Source organism: Ochotona princeps, chromosome 2, assembly GCF_030435755.1.
Source record: "Ochotona princeps isolate mOchPri1 chromosome 2, mOchPri1.hap1, whole genome shotgun sequence".
Taxonomy (NCBI): Eukaryota; Metazoa; Chordata; class Mammalia; order Lagomorpha; family Ochotonidae; genus Ochotona; species Ochotona princeps.
Window position 1 is genome coordinate 80202983 of NC_080833.1, and position 20530 is coordinate 80223512.

At 44.1% G+C, this 20530-nt stretch overlaps 1 protein-coding gene across 2 annotated transcripts in view; it reads left to right on the forward strand.

The window, feature by feature from the left end:
- The first annotated feature begins 296 nt into the window (after positions 1–296).
- ABCD3 (ATP binding cassette subfamily D member 3) overlaps positions 297–20530 on the forward strand; it is a 71586-nt gene continuing 51352 nt past the window's right edge. Inside the window, exon 1 of one of the 2 annotated variants that reach the window (XM_058659321.1) lies at positions 297–671. In XM_058659321.1, the coding sequence (XP_058515304.1) occupies positions 562–671 (110 nt within the window). In that variant the 5' untranslated portion in view covers positions 297–561. The remainder of the gene's footprint in view (positions 672–20530) is intronic. The other variant, XM_004582034.3, reaches the window with a different exon arrangement.

Consider the following 20530-nt stretch of genomic DNA (forward strand, 5'->3'; position numbering starts at 1 on the left):
CCACATCTCCCCTCTACAATCTCCCCCAAACAATGGATGCTGCCCCCAGTCTCGGGGTGCCCCCCAGCCCCTCTTCCTCCCGGGGCTCCTTTAAGAGTTGGTAACGGCCCATCTCAGGGGGCGTAGAGGCAGGGCCCACTACATCGGTGGCACAGGCCGGGCCCGCTCTTCCAGTTCTTGTGAAAGCCAGGGTGTGGGTGCGGAGGGCTGGCGGATAGGGGGTTGAGGGCTGCCGCCAGGCCTCGCGACGGGACTCAGACGCTGGTCAAGAACCCAGAGGAAGGCAGGCGGCGTCTCGGTCGGGCGTTTCCGGCGACCCCCGCGGGGGTCCGCGCGTGCGCAGAGCGCGGCCCGGGACGGCCGAGTCCGCGCCGCCGGCCGCGCGCGCTCCCGCGGGGCGCAGGCCTGGGTGGGCGGCGGCGCGCGCCAGGGGGCGGTCCTGTTCCGGGGGCACCGCCCTCCCTCCGCGCCGGCCTCTCCTCCCAGTCTGCCTCGCGCTTCCTGCACTCAGGCCGGTACCGCCGCGTCCCCTCCGGCCGGCTCGCTCGCCCTGCTGGTGCCATGGCGGCCTTCAGCAAGTACTTGACGGCGCGAAACTCCTCTCTGGCGGGGGCTGCGTTCTTGCTGCTCTGCTTGCTCCACAGGCGGCGCCGCGCCCTCGGCCTGCACGGGTAAGGCTCGTGGCCGCGCCGCGTTCTCGGGCCCCGGTGGGCGCTCCCGGCTGCGTGCCCCGCTCCCTCTGCCCCGCCGAGTCAGGCGCTGGAGAGGGCCGGCCGCCGTGGCTGCCAGGCTCCCCGGTCACAGGGTGCGCCCCGGGCTGTCGGCGTCCGACCGGCCGGTCCGGCCATCTCGTTCTTTGCCGGCGGGTGCGAGTTGTGTGCCCGCGAGCCAAGCTGCGCTCCACCTGCGGTCGGGGCGGGAGGGGCACTGGTGTGTCCCCCACCGCACCACCCGCGGACCCCCTTCTTTTCTGGCAACTTTTTGGGTGTGTGCTCTAATGTTGCCCTCTCATCCCCGGGGCGGAGCGAGAGGTTTTTGTTTAGTAGAGGGGGAATGTGATTTGAGGATGAGGATTGGTCTCGCCCTGCCGGACGCGGCTGCCCCAAGTCACCTGCAGCACGAGGTTTGATTCCCGAGTCACAGCTTGTTGACAGTGGCTGGAGTGAAACCCTCTCCTGGGCCCCCACGGTCAGGTCTCCTTACACCGAGTCCCCCCTGGAGCTGGGGAGGGAACGCCCTGGCCTTTCCTCCGGAAAGGTTACCTGGACTTCGAGGTGTTTGGAGGACAAAGTTCCCTCTCTGTAGGTGAAAGGTGAAAGTGTGTGTTAGGTGAAGCGGTGAGTCGCGAGAGAGGATTGAACGTTCCGAGTTAGGTGAAGCGGTGAGTCGCGAGAGAGAATTGAACGTTCCGATTGAAGTTGGGGAGGCTGTAAGATTAGAGGAGGAGCGGGAATTGGGTTACAGCTGTGGACTCCCAGGCATACCTTTAAGTTGCTGAGCAATTCTTGTGCACGCAAACGGGGAAGGGCTATTTACCAAGCGTTCTTACCAGTTCGATGGCCCACTGCTTTCATGCATTTTCCTTCATTCATTCCTCTGGTCAAGCACGGTTGTCTTCTGTTTCTGATTTGTCTTAAAATTGCTAAATTGATACGTAGAATTTGGAGTAATTCGCTGACAGGTGGTTTCCAGGTTGTGGTCCCCCCTCACATGCTTCCTAGTCTCCCCATGTTCTTTTTTTCCTGCAACCTCTTGTCCTTAGATGCACTTAACAGTTGAAGATGATTTGCATTTCAGGCTGGATATTACAGAATTCGTTTATGCTGCTTCTAGTCAGTTCGCTTTCCAGAGGACCGATTCTGGAAAATAGGAAGCGTTTTTAAAAAATATAGATTGGAGTGTATCCTTACTGAATCTAAGTTACGAATAAAGTTCTCTGGCGCTATGCCAAGAGAAAGTGCTCAGGCCTGCCGTGGGCTTGGGTGTTTGCAGTACTGTGTGATGCGGGGCTGAAGACTCTGCTCTAAAAGCTCTGGTTACCTTGGTGATTTTTGTAAAACACTTTACTGGAGTACTCAGGCATGTAGAAATAGCACGTGAGTTTAGTGCTTGAAGAGTTTTCATATGCAAAACACATTCATGTCATCAGCATCCTGATTAAGACACACTGTTGATACCTTCTAGATACGTACAGTTTTTATCTATCAGTTTTTATAAAAAGAAACTTGTCAGCATCCCCGAAACCCCTTTCTGTCATAATCCAAGGTAACTGCCAGACCAGTTTATAATCATTGATTCTTAAAAAAAGATTAATTTTTTTAATTGGAAAGGCAAATATACGGGGAGCAGAAGATACAGAGAGAATTATCTTCCACACAATGGGTCACTCTCCAAGTAGCCACAACGGCCAGAGCTGAGCTGATCTGAAACCAGGAGCCAGGAACTTCTTCCGAGTCGCCTATGCAGGTGCAGGGTCCCAAGGCTTTGGGCCATCTTCTGCTGCTTTCCCAGGCTACAAGCAGGGAGCCGGATGGAAAGTGAAGCTACTGGTGCCCAGGTAGGATTTTGGCAGATGCAAGGAAAGGATTTAGCTATTAGGCTATTGCACCGGGCTGAAAAGCCATAGATTAATGACTATGAGAAATTTTAACCAAAGTCGTCTAATAGGAAGTACTAACAATAGCAGTAAGAAAGTGTAATAGGATTTGTCCTATTGAATGACTTTAACTGTTGATTTGCCACTAAAGTGCTTTAAAAATCTGAGAAATATTGCCAGTTTGGGGGAAGGTTAAATTATACAACAGACAGTTCACTGAACAAAAGATTATTGTTAATTTTTGTTTGCACTGGAATGAGTTGGGAAAATATTTTTTAAAGTATTTTGTGGGAATAGAATAAACATTATGAGCAATTAAGCATGGTGTTTAAATTACTGAGCTAAAAGGAGTGAACTGTTTTGAAATCACTGTAAATGGTGCTGGATCTGTAAATGTTATTCTTCCAGAATTTTATGAATAGTTTTTACTACCTTTAGTATCACAGCTTGAAGGCTAGAAAATTCTAGTTTTGTATTTTATTGGTCTTTTGAATATCATTGGGAACAGAACCAATTAGTTAAGGAATCTACTCTGACTGCTGGATCTGCTTTTGCTTGTTGTGAATAATAGGTCTGTCTGAGAATTTGTTCACATATTCTCTTGTAATTGAATAGATATAGAACTAGTAAAATTTCTTTATATGTTACAATATGACATTGTTCTAAAAGTAACAATTTAATCTGTTGTATTTTATTTTTGTTAATGCAACTTTTCTTTCTTTTTTAAAGATTTATTTACTTATTTGAAACTCGGAGTTCCGGAGAGAGATATGGATTTTCCACTTGCTGGTTCACTCCCCAGATAACAACAAAAATCCCAGGCTGGTTTTGGCCAAGCCAGGAGCTTCTTCCTGGCCTTCCACTTGGACTGTAGAGGCCCAAACATTTGAGTCGTCTTCCAGCACTTTTTCACAGGCTGTTAGTGGGGAGCTGGGTAGTGGAGCAGCCAGGACACGAATTGGTGCCTGTCTGGGTTACTGGCAATGCAGGTGGCAGCTTTGTCACAATTGTAGACCCTGTGCAGATTTTTTTCACCAGTTGAATGTGTGTGTGTGTGTGTGTGTGTGTGTGTGTGTGTGTATCCTTTTACTATGAAGGATTTCACAGATATACAAAGAAACCAAATGTTGTGAGGATTCCCCTGAGCAGTTTACCCAAACAGCACCGATAATATCCTGTTATTCTTATTTTATCTCTGTTTGCTCTCAGCCCTTAATTTCATAGGTGTTTAAGGTAAAGCTTATATACATTGAAATGTGCAAACCTTATATATATATTTTGAACTAATGTATTTATTTGTGTAGCACACCCATATCACAAATTAGAACACTCTCCTGTGCCAGAAGTTCCCTTGTATTCATCCCTAGTAGCTTCCCATGACTGCTGCGCTCTTTTTCATTTCGTAATGCATTATGTTTGTTATTTTGGAGCAAAAGTCAAAACTTTTGGCTCAGGTGTAAAGGGGGCCATTCAGCTCAAAAGGAGTCTCAGAATGTTGTAGAACTGCTGGATTCTCCCTCTGTGCGTGCGCAGACACACACAGAGATAAAACATACATTAAATAAGTTGCAGTTTTTAGGGAGCTTATATTGTTGGGGAGAAGTAGCTTAACACAGGTGATGTGCCTTAGAAGTTCTGGGAAAGGCAAGATTGGCGTGTTTGGGAAGAGTTAGGTTTTCTGAGTGATGTGAAGTAAGGCTAGAAAGTAGGCAGGAATGGGTAGTAGGAGACAAACTCAGTGGTATAGCAATCCTTATCAGAATTTTTGTGTGTATGACAGGAAAATAGTTTGTGGTGGCCTTTTTATTTTCATTTGTTTTTAAAATACTACACAAGATTTATTTGTTCAACCTAGTGGAATAGCTGGGCAAAATGTCTTATTTATTTGTTGGTGTCTAGCATTTTTTTAAAAAAGATTTATTTATCTAAATGACAGAGTTAGAGCGAGAGCGAGAGAGAGAGAGAGAGGTACAGGGCTGGGCTGCTTTCTTAGGGAGCTGGATTGGAAGTGAGGTAGCCAGGGCTTGAACTCGTGCCCATTTGGAATGCTGGTTTTATTGCCAGTGGCTTAACCCATTATACCAAAACACTGGCCCATGTGAGGCCCTTTTCATCCCTCTTCTGCTACTACCAGAGATTTAAAATAAAATTTTTAAAGATATTTTTGTTTATGTCCAGATGTGAAGATACAATGCAGTAAGAATCTCTGTTTGCAAATCAAAGATGGAATCCCTATGAGGCTGTTGGCTATATCTTGGCAATAGGGTGCTGTACTGTCTGCCATTGTCCATACCCACAATGCCAGGGTACACTTAAATAGAATGATGGGCTTATGAGTGTTTATGAAGGTCTATACCCTTATAGTAATATGGGGCAAATCAGTTGTGAGGAGGGAATTTTGAAAGGGGGTAAGGGAAATCCCAGAGACTATGGAATTGTATCATAAAATGAAAAAATAAAATAGAAGGGGAAAGAAAAAAATTTTTTAAAGAGTGAATGGCTAAAGTAGTCATTACCATACATACCATGGAATGCTAGTCTGAAATAAATAGACCCCCCCAAAAAAAGATAGTATTTATTTGGAAGTCAGAGTTGCAGGAGGGAGAGGGGGAGAACAGAGACAGAGAGGTTTTTCATTGGCTGGTTCACTCCCCAGTTGGCTGCAGTAGCCAGAGGTTGCCCAAGCCAAAGCCAGGAACCAGGAGCTTTTTTCGGGTCAACCATGTAGGTGCAGGGGCCCAAGCACTTGAGCCATCCTCCACTGCTTTCTCAGGCATATTACTGAGCTAGATTGAAAGTAGAGCAAGTGGGACTCGAACTGGTGGACTGTGGGATTCTGGTGCTACAAGTGGTGACTTAACTTGCTGTGCCACGTTGCCACTCCCCACCAGAGATCTTTTTAAGAACACGAATGTGATTATAATATTGCTGGGTTACATTATTCTAACTACTGTAAAGTGCAGGCTTTCTGTGTCTGGTTTGTTTTCTGTCTTCTTTCATATATATCCAGCTGTTTGGGATGAACTTGTAGGTTCTGGATATGACAGGCTGAGGCCAGTCCCTGTAGGCTGATTGTAATCACTGTCATTCCCTCCACTTCTCTGATTTTTTTTCCTGGAAGACTTAGCCCAGTCAACATTATCTCTTGGTGTTTTCTTCCTTTTTCTTACTATCAGTGCTGGTGTAGGTGCTCTCTGCTTTCCTAATAACCCATTTATTCCTCTACTCTAGCAGTTGCTACTCTGCACATTTTTCTTTTTTCATTTTTAATTTTTAAAAAGATTTTTTTTTTAGTGGAAAGTCAGATATGCATAGACAAGGGAGACACAGAGAAAGATTTTTTCATCTGCTGATTCACTGCCTAAGCGGCCGCATTGGCCAGAACTGAGTCAATCTGAAGCCAGGCGCCTGGAGCCTCTTCTGGGTCTCCCATGTGGGTACAGGGTCCCAAGGCTTTGACCATCCTCAACTGCTTTCTCAGTCCACAAGCAGGGAGCTGGATGGAAAGCAGGGCTGCTGGGATTAGAACTAGTGCCCATATGGGATCCCTGCGCATGCAAGGCGAGGACTTTAGCCATTAGACTACTGTGTCAGACCTGCAAATTTGTTTTCTTGGCTTCTTTTTACATCAGACCATGAGCTGAGGATAGGGAGTGAGTCATGTTTAAATCTCTAATTAGGGTAGGTCGCATGATGGATAATCAGTGCTTATGTAGTAGATGGGTGATGTAGATAGCAAAAGAATGTTTTGAGAATCAGTTGGAAATGTGAAACAGCTACAAATAGACCAAGAGGCATTATCTTCAAAAAGTGATAGTTGTGGGCCCGGCGCCATGGCCTAGCAGCTAAGGTCCTCACCTTGAACGCCCCGGGATCTCATATGAGTGCTGGTTCTAATCCCGACAGCTCCACTTCCCATCCAGCTCCCTGCTTGTGGCCTGGGAAGGCAGTCGAGGACGGCCCAAAGCTTTGGGACCCTGCACCCATGTGGGAGACCTGGAAGAGGTTCCTGGTTCCCGGCTTTGCATCGGATCGGCACAGCTCCGGCCGTTGCGGTCACTTGGGCAGTGAATCATCGTACGGAAGATCTTCCTCTCTGTCTCTCCTCCTCCTCTCTGTATATCTGACTTTGTAATAAAAAAAAAAAGTAAATCTTTAAAAAAAAAAAAAAAAGAAGTGATAGTTGTGACCTGAAGAGTATGGAGTGGGGGAAACTGGATGTTAGTGGCTTGATTGATTCTTAGGTTTTGGCACAGTAGCATCCTTGGGCAAGCATTTTGTTTCAGGGCATTTGCACTTGCTGTCCTCTTGTTTGAATTCTTCTTTCCTTATATACCCACATTTCGTACGCTCTTCCTTCTTTAAAGTTTCATGGACATGTTTTCATTAAGAGCTGTTGCTACTCAACTTAAGAATTGTCCTCTGTATATAAACTGTGTCCATCTTCCTGGCTTTTCTCCTAAGCATATATCAAATATGCTGTTTACCTTGCATGCTTATCTAGCTTGATACCTGTTTCTGGTGCTATGAGGACTCTGTTAGCAGGAGTTTCTGTTTATTTTGTGTTCATTGCTACAGTGGCAATGGATTAAAGCTGTGGCTGGCAGAGTAAGTTTTCAAAAAAAATGTTCCAGCAGCTCTAACTCTATAGGTGCTTCTTTTTCAGGATTGTAGTTATTGCTGTTGGATATAACAGATTTGTCTTGCTACAGATGTAAATATCGGCTCCCAGAGTATATTGTGAACTCGTTAGAAGCTGGACCTCTTAACACAGGGTGAGCTGAAAATCCACTGAGGCCATTTGGGAGAGAAGTAGATGGTGAAGATCTCTTTCTCTCTTCTTCTCTCTGTATCTGTCTGTTTTTAAGATAAAATGAAATCAAGTCATCCATGATGTGTATTCGTATTTTGGAAATTTTGTCTTTCAGATAAATAAAAATAAGTATTTTATGATTTATCCATTTACTTGAAAGGTGGATGCCTGCTGCTTTCCCAGGTACATTAGCAGAGCTGGATTGAAAGTGGAGCAGCAGGGGCTTAAACCAACGATCTTTTTTTTTTAAAGACTTATTTATTTTTTTTGAAGATTTATTTATTTTTATTACAAAGTCAGATATACAGAGGGGAGGACAGACAGAGAGGAAGATCTTCCATCCGATGTTTCACTGCCCAAGTGACCGCAACGGCCGGAGCTGTGCTGATCCGAAGCCGGGAACCAGGAACCTCCTCTGGGTCTCCCACATGGGTGCAGGGTCCCAAGGCTTTGGGCCGTCCCGACTGCTTTCCCAGGCCACAAGCAGGGAGCTGGATGGGAAGTGGAGCTGTCGGGATTAGAACCAGCCCATATGGGATCTTGGCGTGTTCGAGGTGAGGATTTTAGCCACTAGGCCACGGCACTGGGCCCCTGGACTTATTTATTTTTTATTACAAAGTCAGATATACAGAGAGGAGAGACAGAGAGGAAGATTTTCCGTCCACTGACTCACTCCCCAGGTGACCGCAACGGCTGGAGCTGCGCCGATCCAAAGCCAGCAACCAGGAACCTCCTCCGGGTCTTCCACATGGGTGCAGGGTCCCAAGGCTTTGGGCCATCCTCGACTGTTTTCCCAGGCCACAAGCAGGGAGCTGGATGGGAAGTGGAGCTGCCGGGATTAGAACTTGTGTCCATATGGGATCCTGGCACATTCAAGGCAAGGACTTTAGCCGCTAGGCCATGGCGCTGGGCCCGAACCAGCGATCTTATGGGCTGCTGGCATCACAGAGGCTTGACTTACTACACGACACCAATGCCTATAAGTACTTTCAAAGAGTATTGAAATGGTCCTCTATTTAGCTGGCTTTATTTTATCCTTAAATATTGGGCAATATGTTAGCTTTTCATTACTACAATGAAATGGCTGAGGTAGGGCCTGGCGTGGTAGCCTAGTGGCTAAGGTCCTCACCTTGCACGTGCTGGGATCCCATATGGACACAAGTTCTAATCCCAGTGGCCCTGTTCCCATCTAGCTCCCTGCTTGTAGCCTGGGAATAGTAGTCGAGGATGGCCCAAAGCCTTGGGACCTTGCACCTGGGTGGGAGACCTGGAAGAGGCCCCTGGCTCCTGGCTTCGGATTGACTCAGCTCTGTCTGTTGTGGCCACTTGGGGAGTGAGTCAGTGGACGGAAAATCTTCCTCTCTGTCTCTCCTCCTCTCTGTATATCTGACTTTCTAAAAAAAAAAAAAAGTAGTAGCTGAGGTAACTAACCTTACAAAGAGAAATGGTTTATTTAGCTCCCAATGTTGGAGGCTTGTGCTCAGTGAGGACAGTGGCAGGGCACACATGGAGGAGGAATACACGGTGAGAAGGAGGCAGAGAGAAGCTGGGCCTTGCTCAGGCTTTCATAACCATCAGGCTCCTGAAAACTCCCTCTGACGGCACACCTCAAGGAAAGGACCTTCCTTTAGCCTCATCTTCTAATCACCATAATCAGGTTAAGTTTCCACCTCTTAGTGTCCTTAAACTTAGCGTTTAAACACCTGCATGAAATTGGGGATCAGATCATTTCAAACTGCTGCAGACTCTAGATTGCCTTTGGAATTTTTACAGATAACAGCATGATAATTGCAGGTGAATATTTCCATCACTCTGTATAATTTCCTTGGAATTAATCGCCAGAAATAGGATTAGGGAATGGAAGCTGGAGAGCTTTTGTATTTGTGGAAAGAATGTAAATGTTCTGGAGCTACACCATTGCTGTATGTTTGTTGTTAACTTAGTTACCCACTCACCACTGGGATTGTTAATTTTTTTTCTTTAGAGGTGGAGAATAATGTTGCAAGATTATTTTATTTGCATACATTTTGTGAATTGCAAATATGAACTTTTTTTTTAAGTAGAAACTTGATGCTGATTGTGGAAGCTGCTTGCCATAGTGTAAAATCATGCTCGTTAGAGAGCTCGTATTTTTCATTAGCCATTGGTCAGCGCAGTGATCCTGGCCAGTTGGTTCAGCCAGAACCTCAAAAAAGCAGAAATAATAACAGCAGTTGTGTGAGGATGAAAACAGAAAATGTCTGTAAACCCAGTGCTCAATAAATAAAAGGTGGCTCTCATTAGCCATCCCTATGCTTGCTAAAGAAAAATTTAAGGACAAGAAAATATCCCATTGTTAGTTTCTCAAAAGCTATTGAATTTTTCTAAAAATATCCTAGTTATACCCATGAAAATATCCCTAAAGGAGCCTTTTTCAATTGACATGATCATTTGGTTTCAGAGTTAGACTTGGAGAGTATGTTAGTTTTATGTGACAGTTTTAGGTCTGTGTATTTTTTTCAGTTACTACTTCCTGAATGTGGTATTCTTTAGTTGTCTCTCTCTGAAAGATAGGCCTAAATTGAATGCAGTAGTTTGTTGGTATGACCTCTTGCTGACACAAAACTTGTAGATCTTAAACCTTTTGTTAATATAGGATGAGATTGCAGGCATTCTTAGGAAACAGATCTTCCTCACTCATTCAGTAGATACAAGGGTTTCTCCTCAGTAATTTTTGTTTATTTTTGTTTTCTTTAAACTTGGATTTAGGTGTTTGTCCAGGTAGTTTACTTTCTCTAAAACATTTTTGATCCTGGGCCCGGCGCCATGACCTAGCGGCTAAAGTCCTCGCCTTGAAAGCCCCGGGATTCCATATGGGTGCCGGTTCTAATCCTGGCAGCTCCACTTCTCATCCAGCTCCCTGCTTGTGGCCTGGGAAAGCAGTTGAGGACGGCCCAATGCATTGGGACACTGCACCCGCATGGGAGACCTGGAAGAGGTTCCTGGTTCCCGGCTTCGGATCGGCGTGCATCGGCCTGTTGCGGCTCACTTGGGGAGTGAATCATCGGATGGAAGATCTTCCTCTCTGTCTCTCCTCCTCTGTGTATATCTGGCTGTAATAAAATGAATAAATCTTTTAAAAAAAAAACCATTTTTGGTCCTACATATTTAATAAACTGATTAAAAACTATTTTTCTGTTTATTTTCCCAATTAATTTTTAAGATAGGGCCAAGTATACAGTGTATTTGTATGGAAATACTTATTTATTATAAGCATGTACGTGTATTTATACCACTGTGACCTTGTCTGTTAGAGGACATAGGGATTATATTGGCTGTCCTCTTCAGTTTATCAGCCAGCCCCTTGTCATGGGTTTCCTTCTGATAACAGACCTGGTATTCTAACAGCTTCTGCAACCAGATCCCTACTGGGCCAGTGGGAATCCTCTTTCGGAAGTTTCTGCTGAGGGTGGGGGCAGAGGGAGTCTTTCTTCACTGGTCCTGGAGCTGGGAGGGTGAGGCCCTAGAGCTGTGTGGGAGTGGCATTCATGGAGAATGGGCAGGAAACCCCTGTTCGATCTACCATCAGATGTTTTATGGAATGAGAACCAAGGTTGATCAGACTTTCATGACATCTTAAGAGAATGAGCTTTTTGGTAAAGTTTTAATTTTTCCTTCCAAGTTTCTGTACCGTATTTTAAGGTTTTTATTTTCACCAAAATCAGCATCAGGTCCATGTACAGTTTGATGAGTATCATTGCCTTCTAATCTATAATAATAAGATATAACCTGGAATTATGAAGAGGATGAGATTTGGAATTGCAGATACAAAGTCAGACTGTGAATTGTTATTTCCCAATTATTTCCTTTATTTTTATTGGAAAGGCAGATTTATAGAGAGGAGATACAGAGAGGAAGATCTTCCATCTGCTAGTTTACTCTGCTAATGGCCACAATGGCTGGAGCTGAGCTGATGTGAAGCTAGGAGCCAGGAGCTTCTTCTGGGTCTCCCATATGGGTGCAGGGTTCCAAGACTCTGGGCCATCCTCTACTACTTTCCCAGGCCACAACCGGGAAGCTGGATGGGAAGTGGAGCAGCCAGAACTCAAACTGGCAGATGCAAAGTGAGGATTTAGCCATTGAGCCATCGTGCCAATTCCCCAATTATTTCTTTCAGAAGGAATTTTATGGTATGTTAGAGTTAATTAAAATGACATTGTGTAATAGTTAAGTTGCTGCTTAGAACAGGCAGCCATGTCTCCTAACTGATGCTGGCCCACACCCTGGGAAACAGCAGGTGGTGTCTCAAGTAGTTGAATCCCTGCCATATTATGTGGGGGATCTTGGGTTCCCATCCGTGGCCTAGGTCTGACCCAGCCCTGGCTTGTGCAGGCATTTGAAGAGTTAACCAATGGATGGAGGATATTTGTGTCTGTTTCTGTGCCTTTTAATTAAATGAAAATAAAAAAAAATCAAAATAACATTTGTAATATTTCTACTAAAAATTATGCATCTGCCTTTTTACTTAGGAAAATAGCTTTCATTGTTGTATTATTATTATTTTTTTTAATGAGCAAATTGCTTGTTTTAACGCTTCTATATGCATCAGAGTAACTGGCTTTGGTTTACTGATAGGTTCTTCAGTTGTTTGAAGCTTTGACAGGTAGAAAAACCTTAGTGTGCTAAAAGGTGTGTTTTAAAAACATACATTTGTTACCCTTTGCCAAATTAGCAGTCCCTAATATGTTTGATCAAATTAATAAACTATGAAATTGAAAATAATGTTCATCAAAGTATGGTAAGCTAATTTCATATCTGCAAACAGACGTAGCCATCTTACCTTAATGACACCATAATGATAGACATAGAAGTAGATTTTATATATGACTTATTTTGTGTTTGAATTATTGTGGCTTTTAAAAATGATTTATTCTTGCTGGCATGTGCTGCAGGTTGCTAAGCTTGCTGTCACAATACCAGCATCCTGCAAGAATACCAGTTTGGGTCCTGAATGCTCCACTTCAGTTCTCTCTGGTAATGTGGCTGGGAAGGCAGAGGAACATAGCCCAGGTACCTGATACCCAGGTGGAATTCCAGGCTTCTCTCTTTGACCTGGCCTAGTCTGGGTCTTGTGGCCATTTGGGGAGTGAACCATCTGCTAGAAGATCTCTGTTTCTCTTTTCCAACTAGTTCAAATAAAAATTTTAAATATGTGTATTTATTAGAGAGGCAGAGACAGAGAGAGGACCCTTATTCCCTGTTTACTTCCCAGATGCTCACAGAATCTGGAACTGGGCCTGGGCTGGGCAGGAAGCTGAATTTAGTAACTCAGTCTAGGTCTCCCACTTGGGTGGAAGGAATTCAATTACTTGACCCATTCCTGTTGCCTCCCAGGGTCTGCCACAGTGGGAAGCTGGAATTGGGAGCCAGAACTGGCCTGCAGCCCAGTACTTTGATATAGGATACAGATATCTCAACTACTATGCCAAATTTCCAATCCCTTGTTAATATTTCATATCTGTCAATATTAAAAAAATAAATGTACCATGTTTAATAAGACAGCTTCTTTATGTAAATGATAATTCCATTATCTGGTTGTATTTATGTTACTAGATGTTACTTTAAACTATTTATAACTTTGTTTTCATTTCTTATTTGAAAGAGGAACCTCTCATAGCCACTGGTTCACAACAGTTGCGTACACCTAGGGCTGGAGCAGGAAGAAGCCAGGAGACTGGGACCTCAGCTGGGCTTCCTACACAGGTGGCAGCTCTCCAGGCTCTTTAACATCATAACCATCGTTACTGCTCCTCAGAGTGCCCAGAGCACAGGAAGCTGCAAGCCAGGACTTGAGCCAGACACTCCAGTATGGGCTGTGGATGTCTAAGAGACAGCTTAGATTCTGCTCTTGCTGGCCCCCCTGAGCGACTTCTGAAACCTGTGAAATAAGATATGGGCTTGAGAAAAAAGGAAGACAGTGATTTTGTAAATTACTCTGAATTAGTGAATAAGACTGGAAACTGTTTCAAAATTAAGTAAGATTTTAGTGCTGTAGTTTTAAAAATTCTACATTTGCATTATCAAAAAGTAGACTCTAGAAAATTTAAATATTGAAAACAGGAAGAAAACACCTGTTCTATCATTTATTATAATCACTACAATTTCTGTGAAAACAGACTTTTCACATTTTAGTATCCTTTTTCACATTCGTGCTTTTTTGAAATTAGAATGCAACTTACATTGATGCACTTTAGCTTTGATAAAAACAATATTAACATACTGTGCGTTTCCTTTCTACACTGCATGTTTTTGTCAAAATACTGAGTATTAATTTTCATTATACATGGACTTTTGCCTTGATAATCAGTGGAGTTGTCATTCCTGGGGGTAAACTTCAAAAAGAAACAGGAAAAGAAATTGAGGTAGAATCAGGTTTTTTGTTATTTCAGAACAAAACTGAAGAAATATGCTGGTTTGAGATCAGTAGGTGGGAATCAGTGAACTGCTGAAAGAAAGGGACTCAAAGATCGTGCGACCAAGACAGTGGAGTGCTTGTTTGAATCATGGCTGCTCCGCTTCTGGTCCAGCCCCTTGCTGGTGTTCTTGGCAGAGTAGTGGAAGATGACCCAAGTGTTTGGGCCCCTGCACCTAGGTGTGGGACCTGGAAGAAACTCCTGACTTCTAGCTTCAGACCTGCTAATCTGGCCATTGCAGCGATTTGAATAATGAACCAGCAGATGGAAAATATCTTGTCTCTGTCTTTTCTTCTGTCACTGTAGTGGCATTGTAGTTGTGGTTTAACCCCTGTGCCTTGCACTGTACTCTTTTTTTGTTTTAAGTGGTTTTTGTTTGTTTGTTTGTTTGTTTTGCAAGGTAGCACTCTATAGAGAGGGAGAGATAGATGAAGAATAGCAGTCCTTTGAAAAAGTAGTTTTATTTTCTTCATTTTGCAAACAAGGAACCAGAAAGTTAAAGGTGCATATTGTTGCGTGCATTTTGTTTTCTTTTACTGATTACCCTACAAATTTAAATGTGTACTTTTCTGATAAAAATTTTAGAGTTTATTTGTATTTGAAAGGTTTGCTAGAAGGAAAAGACAGAGAGAGAAATGGATGAGCTGCTGGTTCACAGTAACTACCCAAGTAGCCCTGGTTGGATCCAGGAGTCTTCCAGGTTTCCCACTTTGGTGCAGGGGCCCAAGCACTTGCACTGTCTTCTGCTACTTTCCTAGCCTGGTTAGCAGGGAACTGGTTTGGAAGTTAAGCAATTAGATCTCAAACCAGTGCCCATTTAGAATGCAGGCATCACAGGAGGCTTCATGTACCATGTCACAACACAGACCACATCTGATCTCAGTGTTCATCAATAAAACTTTATCGTTCTGTCAGATAGTAAGAGGACTTCGAAACACTGCTTTCATATACTTTCATCTTGATTTAAATGCATTTGCTATTTTTTTGTACGAAATCTGTTTAATTTTAATTGTATATTTTTAAGTCTTCCATTTTAATATCAAGACAGGTTTTTTTTTTTTTTTTTTTTTTGTTAAGATTGGGGAGTAGAGTAAGGGAGAGAGAGTTGACCCACTGGTTTCTTCTCCTGATGGTAGAATCTGCTGGGTTAGGGCCAAGCTGGAGTCAGGAGCCAGGGGTCAGGAACTCTTGGTGTTCCATAAGGACTACAGGGATACAGTTACTTGGGCCAGCTTCTGCTGCTTCCCAGGTGTGTTAACAGGGAGCTGAATTGGAAGCAGAGAAGGTAGAATTTCACTGATGATCTGTTGTGGGATTCTTGTGTTGTAGCAATTTAGCCTGCTATAGCCACTGTTACTTTTTATAAACTACTCTTGGTAGCAATTTTTTTTAAAGCTATATATTTGAAAAAATATATTCTGCATTGTTATTTTACAGGGCATGTCTAGGAACCAACATCTGAAGATACTTTGGTTCTGTTTCAACTATTTCTGCTGGTCTTTAGTTTCTTTGTGCTTGTTTATGTTGGAATATAATCCGAGTGATTTCTTTAAAAATACTCCCTGGAGAAATTTGAGGCCGATAGTTAGCATACTTTCCTCTTAAAGCCAAAATTACCTCTTTAGGTAACTAGGTGCAGTGTTAAAGTTCCTAAAGAGCTCATTCTAAAAATTTTGGCACAATGCCTTAGATAAAAGCAAGATTACATTTCAGAGTTTATATTTTTGATTTCTAGATGAGTTGTATCATTGGATTTCTGAATCTTTGCTGTGTTAAAAGTTTTCAAATAAGCTCATCTTATCCATGAAGGTCAAATATATTCCCCTGCCACCATTTCTTTGACACTTTCATGTATGCAAATAAATTTATTTGAAAGGCAGTTTCAGAGAAAAATAGAGGGGTTGGGGTGCACTCTCCAGGTGGCTGTCAGTAGCCAGAGCTGGGCTAGTCAGGAGTCAGGAGACCAGAGCTTCATGTGGCTCTCCCGTGTGGCAACCGGGGCCCGAGAACTTGGGTGGTCCTTAGCTACCTTTGCAGGTACACCAGCAGGCAGCTGAATGGAAGTAGAGCAGCCAGGACTTGAACTGACATTGACAGGGGATGCCTGTTGGTGCAGCTTTACCCACTATTCCAGACTGCCAGCCACATACAGTTCCTTGCTGCATCTTATTTCCAGATTTACTTAGTTCTGAACCCTATGTGTCCCTTTGGTCAGTTATTGCCAGTAATTCTCCTGCTTCTTTCTTCACATTCTCATAACCACTGCCTCTGTTCAGGGGTTGGTGCTCTCTGACCTGGGGACAATCAGTTGGTGCCGCATCAGTATTCTAATCATCAAGGGCAGAGCTTACCTGAGATAAGTAGTATTGTTCCCACCCCTACAGATGAGAATCAATCTTGTTTTTGTTTTTTTCTTCATCACACAAGCCAATAAATGAGATAAAAATAATCACCAACATATTTGGAATCCTTATCACAAACCAGATTCTATTATAGGTACTCTGCAGGTTTTAGCTAATGGTATTGTTACTATTTCCATTTCTCAAATGAGAAAACTAAAGTATAGAGAGATTGTGTAGCTTGACACAGTGAGCACAAACAGCTGGGGTTCTAATCTGGGAAATCTCTCTTGAGATCCATATTTTAAACTACTGGTCTGCTGTGGGGACAGGATTTGGACAGTTTTAGTGTGACTCAAAAACGTGTATTCTTTGCACAGCATACTAAGAGCTAGTTTACTTTTCTCTAATGTTCTCTGCTATCTTAAAAGATTAGTTCTTTTGGGCCTGTGTGGGGAGTGAAACAGCAGATGGCAGATCTTTTCTCTCCTTCCCTCTGTAATTCTGCCTTTCTAATAAAAATAATTTTTTTTAAAGAGGTATAGAGATGAGTAAGACATATCCCCTGCTTTCGGGAGCGAATGAGGGGATGTATATGATTTCCAGAGTGCTGAGGAAGAATGGGAGGTTACCTAAAAGACCCTGTTTGAAGGTGAGAAAACAGACAGGCAAAGGCTGCAGAGAAGGGGTTACATTGTGGTTTGTTGTCCTAACACACAGTTTTGAGACTAAAAGGGGATGCAATTAATCATTATCCTGGAGAAACAGGTAGAATAAACAAGGACCATTCTTTGAAAACTAGTAGTTAGTGGGCCCAGCGCCGTGGCCTAGCGGATAAAGTCCTCGCCTTGAAAGCCCTGGGATCCCATATGGGCGCCGGTTCTAATCCCGGCAGCTCCACTTTCCATCCAGCTCCCTGCTTGTGGCCTGGGGAAGCAGTTGAGGACGGCCCAAAGCCTTGGGACCCTGCACCCGCCTGAGAGTCTCGGAAGAAGCTCCTGGCTTTGGTGGCCACTTGGGGAGTGAATCAATGGATGAAAGATCTTCCTCTCCGACTCTCCCCCTCTCTCTATATCTGACTTTCCAATAAAAATAAAAATAAAAAAATTTTAAAACATTTGTATAGTTTTGTGTATTTAAAAAATTTTTTTTGTCCTGAATTTTGTGCTTTTTTTTTTTTTCAGATTGTCTGGTACTTTCTTTTCTAAAGGAACAACTTTTGAATATTTATTAATTAGTGTACTATTTCTCTATTTTTTTAATTGTCAAATTGTTTTGGTTGTTTGAAGTTTTTTCTGCTTTACCTTATATTGCTCCTGTTAAAATTTGAGTGCTTAAGTTATTAATTCTTTAAATATTTTTGAAAAATGAAATAAAAATGGCTCTGAACATTGATTTAGTTGAACCACAGGGTATATATTTAGTATTTATATGTGTTCACCACTTGTAGTTCAAAATACTGAGAAGTCTGAAACTTTTAGAGTGCCACTGTGATCCTACAAGTGGGCAATTTTACTGTGTTGGGGTTCCCACTTGTGAGTGCGGGGACTGGAGTGGGGTTTATGTTCTGGACTGGACGAGGCTGCAGTCTCCCTTGGCACAAGTGTGGATCTGGACCAAATGCACCAGGCCAGGCTAGACTCCAGCACTATCTAGTGCTCTGGAGGACCAGGGTAGGTGTAGGATGGATTAGGCTAGGTTTCTGCCGCTACTGAGTCATGTGTGAGCCATGTCTGGGTATGGATGAGCCTTGATCGGGCTGAAACATCCTACAGTAAGAACCGGAATGGGTTGAAGGCCAGTCAGGAAAGGCCACTGTTACTGCCAGGACAGGAGGTGGACTACGTAGGGCTGGCACATGGACCCACCGGTATGTGCAAGATCATCTGGCAATGGGAGAGGTTCTGATGGAGAAGCCTGGGCAACTCCCATTGAGAGGACACAGTCCCTGCAGGTGAGTGCAAGAACCATGATAGGGAGCAGCCCAGACCAGGCCAGAGAAAGATACCCACCAGCATATATTTGGCATAGGTCAGGGACAGACCATGTTGAACCAGTTCACATCACCCCACTGGCAAATCCGAGCACCAGAACAAAGCGTGGGTCAGGCTAGTTATAGTCGCAACACATACCAGTGCACATTACGGCTGGGATTGGATGCCTGTTGGGCTGGGCTAGGCTGTAATCCTCACCAGCATCAGCTGGAATTTGGGATGGGCCGGGCCAAGTCAGGCTATAGCACCCACTGGCAAATGCTAGGGTGAGGTGTGCCATACTAGACTGGGCTGCAGAGCCCAACCAGCACACGTGAGAACCAGGGAGGGAGGAGGCAAAGCCAGTAGAGGGAATGGAGGAGGCTCCCCTGCTTGACAGCCACTTCCACTGGAGAGCGTGAGCTGAGATGGAGGCAGACCATACCAGGTAGGGCTGCAACACCTGTGGGCCTCATGTGAGCTAGATCAGGGAAAAGCCAGGCTGGGCTGACTGTTCCTACTGGTGCAAACTTAAATTAGAGTGGGTGAGGGTTGGGCTTTGCTGCAGCATCAGCTGGCAGAGGCTGGTTCCGGGGCCTAATTCTGTCAAGCTAAACCATGGAGAGTGCATGATCCGGGAGTGGGAGTGGCCTAATAGGCAAATAGTGGGCATTTCCCTCTTGGGTTACATGAAAACCAGGACTGTGGCAGGGGTGGCTAGACAGAACAGCGCCCGCTGGCATGTGTGTGGGCTGGATGGTAGGGCTGATTGGGTTGAACTAGGCTTCAATGCCCATTGACATGTATGAGAGCTAAATGGGATGTGGCAAAGACTGAACAAATCTGCGTACATAGTGGCAAGCATGGGAACCAGGCCTGGTGGGGGTAATGGGGAGTCACCCCAGCTAGGTTGCAGCTCTCACTGGTTTGCGTGAGGGCTGAGTATGAAGTGGGCAGGATCGGGCTGAACTGCAACAACCATTGGTTCAAGTGGAAGACAGGGCTGGAAACAGAACTGACCCAGCAGTTGCAACCACCAGCACATGCATAAGCTGATTGTAGCATCGGACAGTGCCAGACCCTGTACTGGCAAGCACACACAAGAATCAGGTTCGGGATCATCTCAGATGAAGTTTCTTTGGAGATCCCTCCAAGTGAACTGCTGATTTCAGAACCCGAACCATGAAGAGACTATGTCAGCCAGTGGATTCTGAAGAGATTTCATCGTGATTTGAATGGCGAGATTGGCAGCAATTCAGAACTGTTGAACTATCAAAACTGTTTGAGCAGGATGCTCGGAGCATGCCCCACGTCAGGGACCTAGGATGGGAGGGAGGTTGGATGGGGCTTTTCCCTTTATCTCTCCCCTTACTCCAGATACAGAAAGAAAAAAAATACTATTAATGTGGAAACAATGGTCTTACCCACTTTCCTATAGCCCTTAACCCTTTGTGCCCTAATCAATTATGTAAAGATTACCAAAATAAAAGAATAAAAAAAATTTGAGGAATTCCCATGCTATAAATGCTACATTAATTTATATTTCTAGTAATAGTGTTCAAGAGTTATCTTTTTTCCGCATGCTGGCCACCATTAGTCTTGATAGTAGCCATCCTAATAGATGTGAAGTAATATTTTACTGTGTTTTCATTTACACTTTTCTGATGATTAGAGATGTTGAGTCTTTTTCCTGTATATGTTGGCCATTTGCGTCTTTTTTTTTGAGAAATGCTTATGGTGGTGTTACTGGTTTTTATAAAAGATTTATTATTTTCAAAATAGGGAGGGAGAGAGATCTTCCATCTGCTGGTTCACTGCCCAGGTGGCTGCCAGGCTGTCCATCTGCTGCTCCCATCCCCATCATCCTTCCCTCTGTGTGGCTGGGGTCAAGCACTCAGAAGAGTGTCCGTGGCTTTCTCGGGTCATCAACAGGGAGCTGGATTGAAAGTGGGGTAGCTGGGAAATAAATTGAGACACATGGGATTCCAGTGGCCCAGGTGATGGCATTACATGCTGTGCCACAATGCTGACAGCCTCTCCTCCTTTTACTAACTCTTAATTTTTTTCCCAATGTATATACTTGAAGATTTATTGTTTTTTTTGAAAGTCAGATATATACAAAGGAAGAGAGACAGAGAAGAAAATCTTCCAGCTGTTGATTCACTCCCCAAGCAGCCACAACAGCTGGAGCTGAGCCAATCCGAAGCCAGAAGCCTGGAGCCTCTTCTTGGTCTCCCTTGTGGCTGCAGGGTCCTAATGCTTTGAGCCATCTTGGATTGCTTTCCCAAGCCACAGCAGGGAGCCGAATGGTAAGCAGGGCTGTCAGGATTAGAACTGGCACCCATATGAGATTCAGG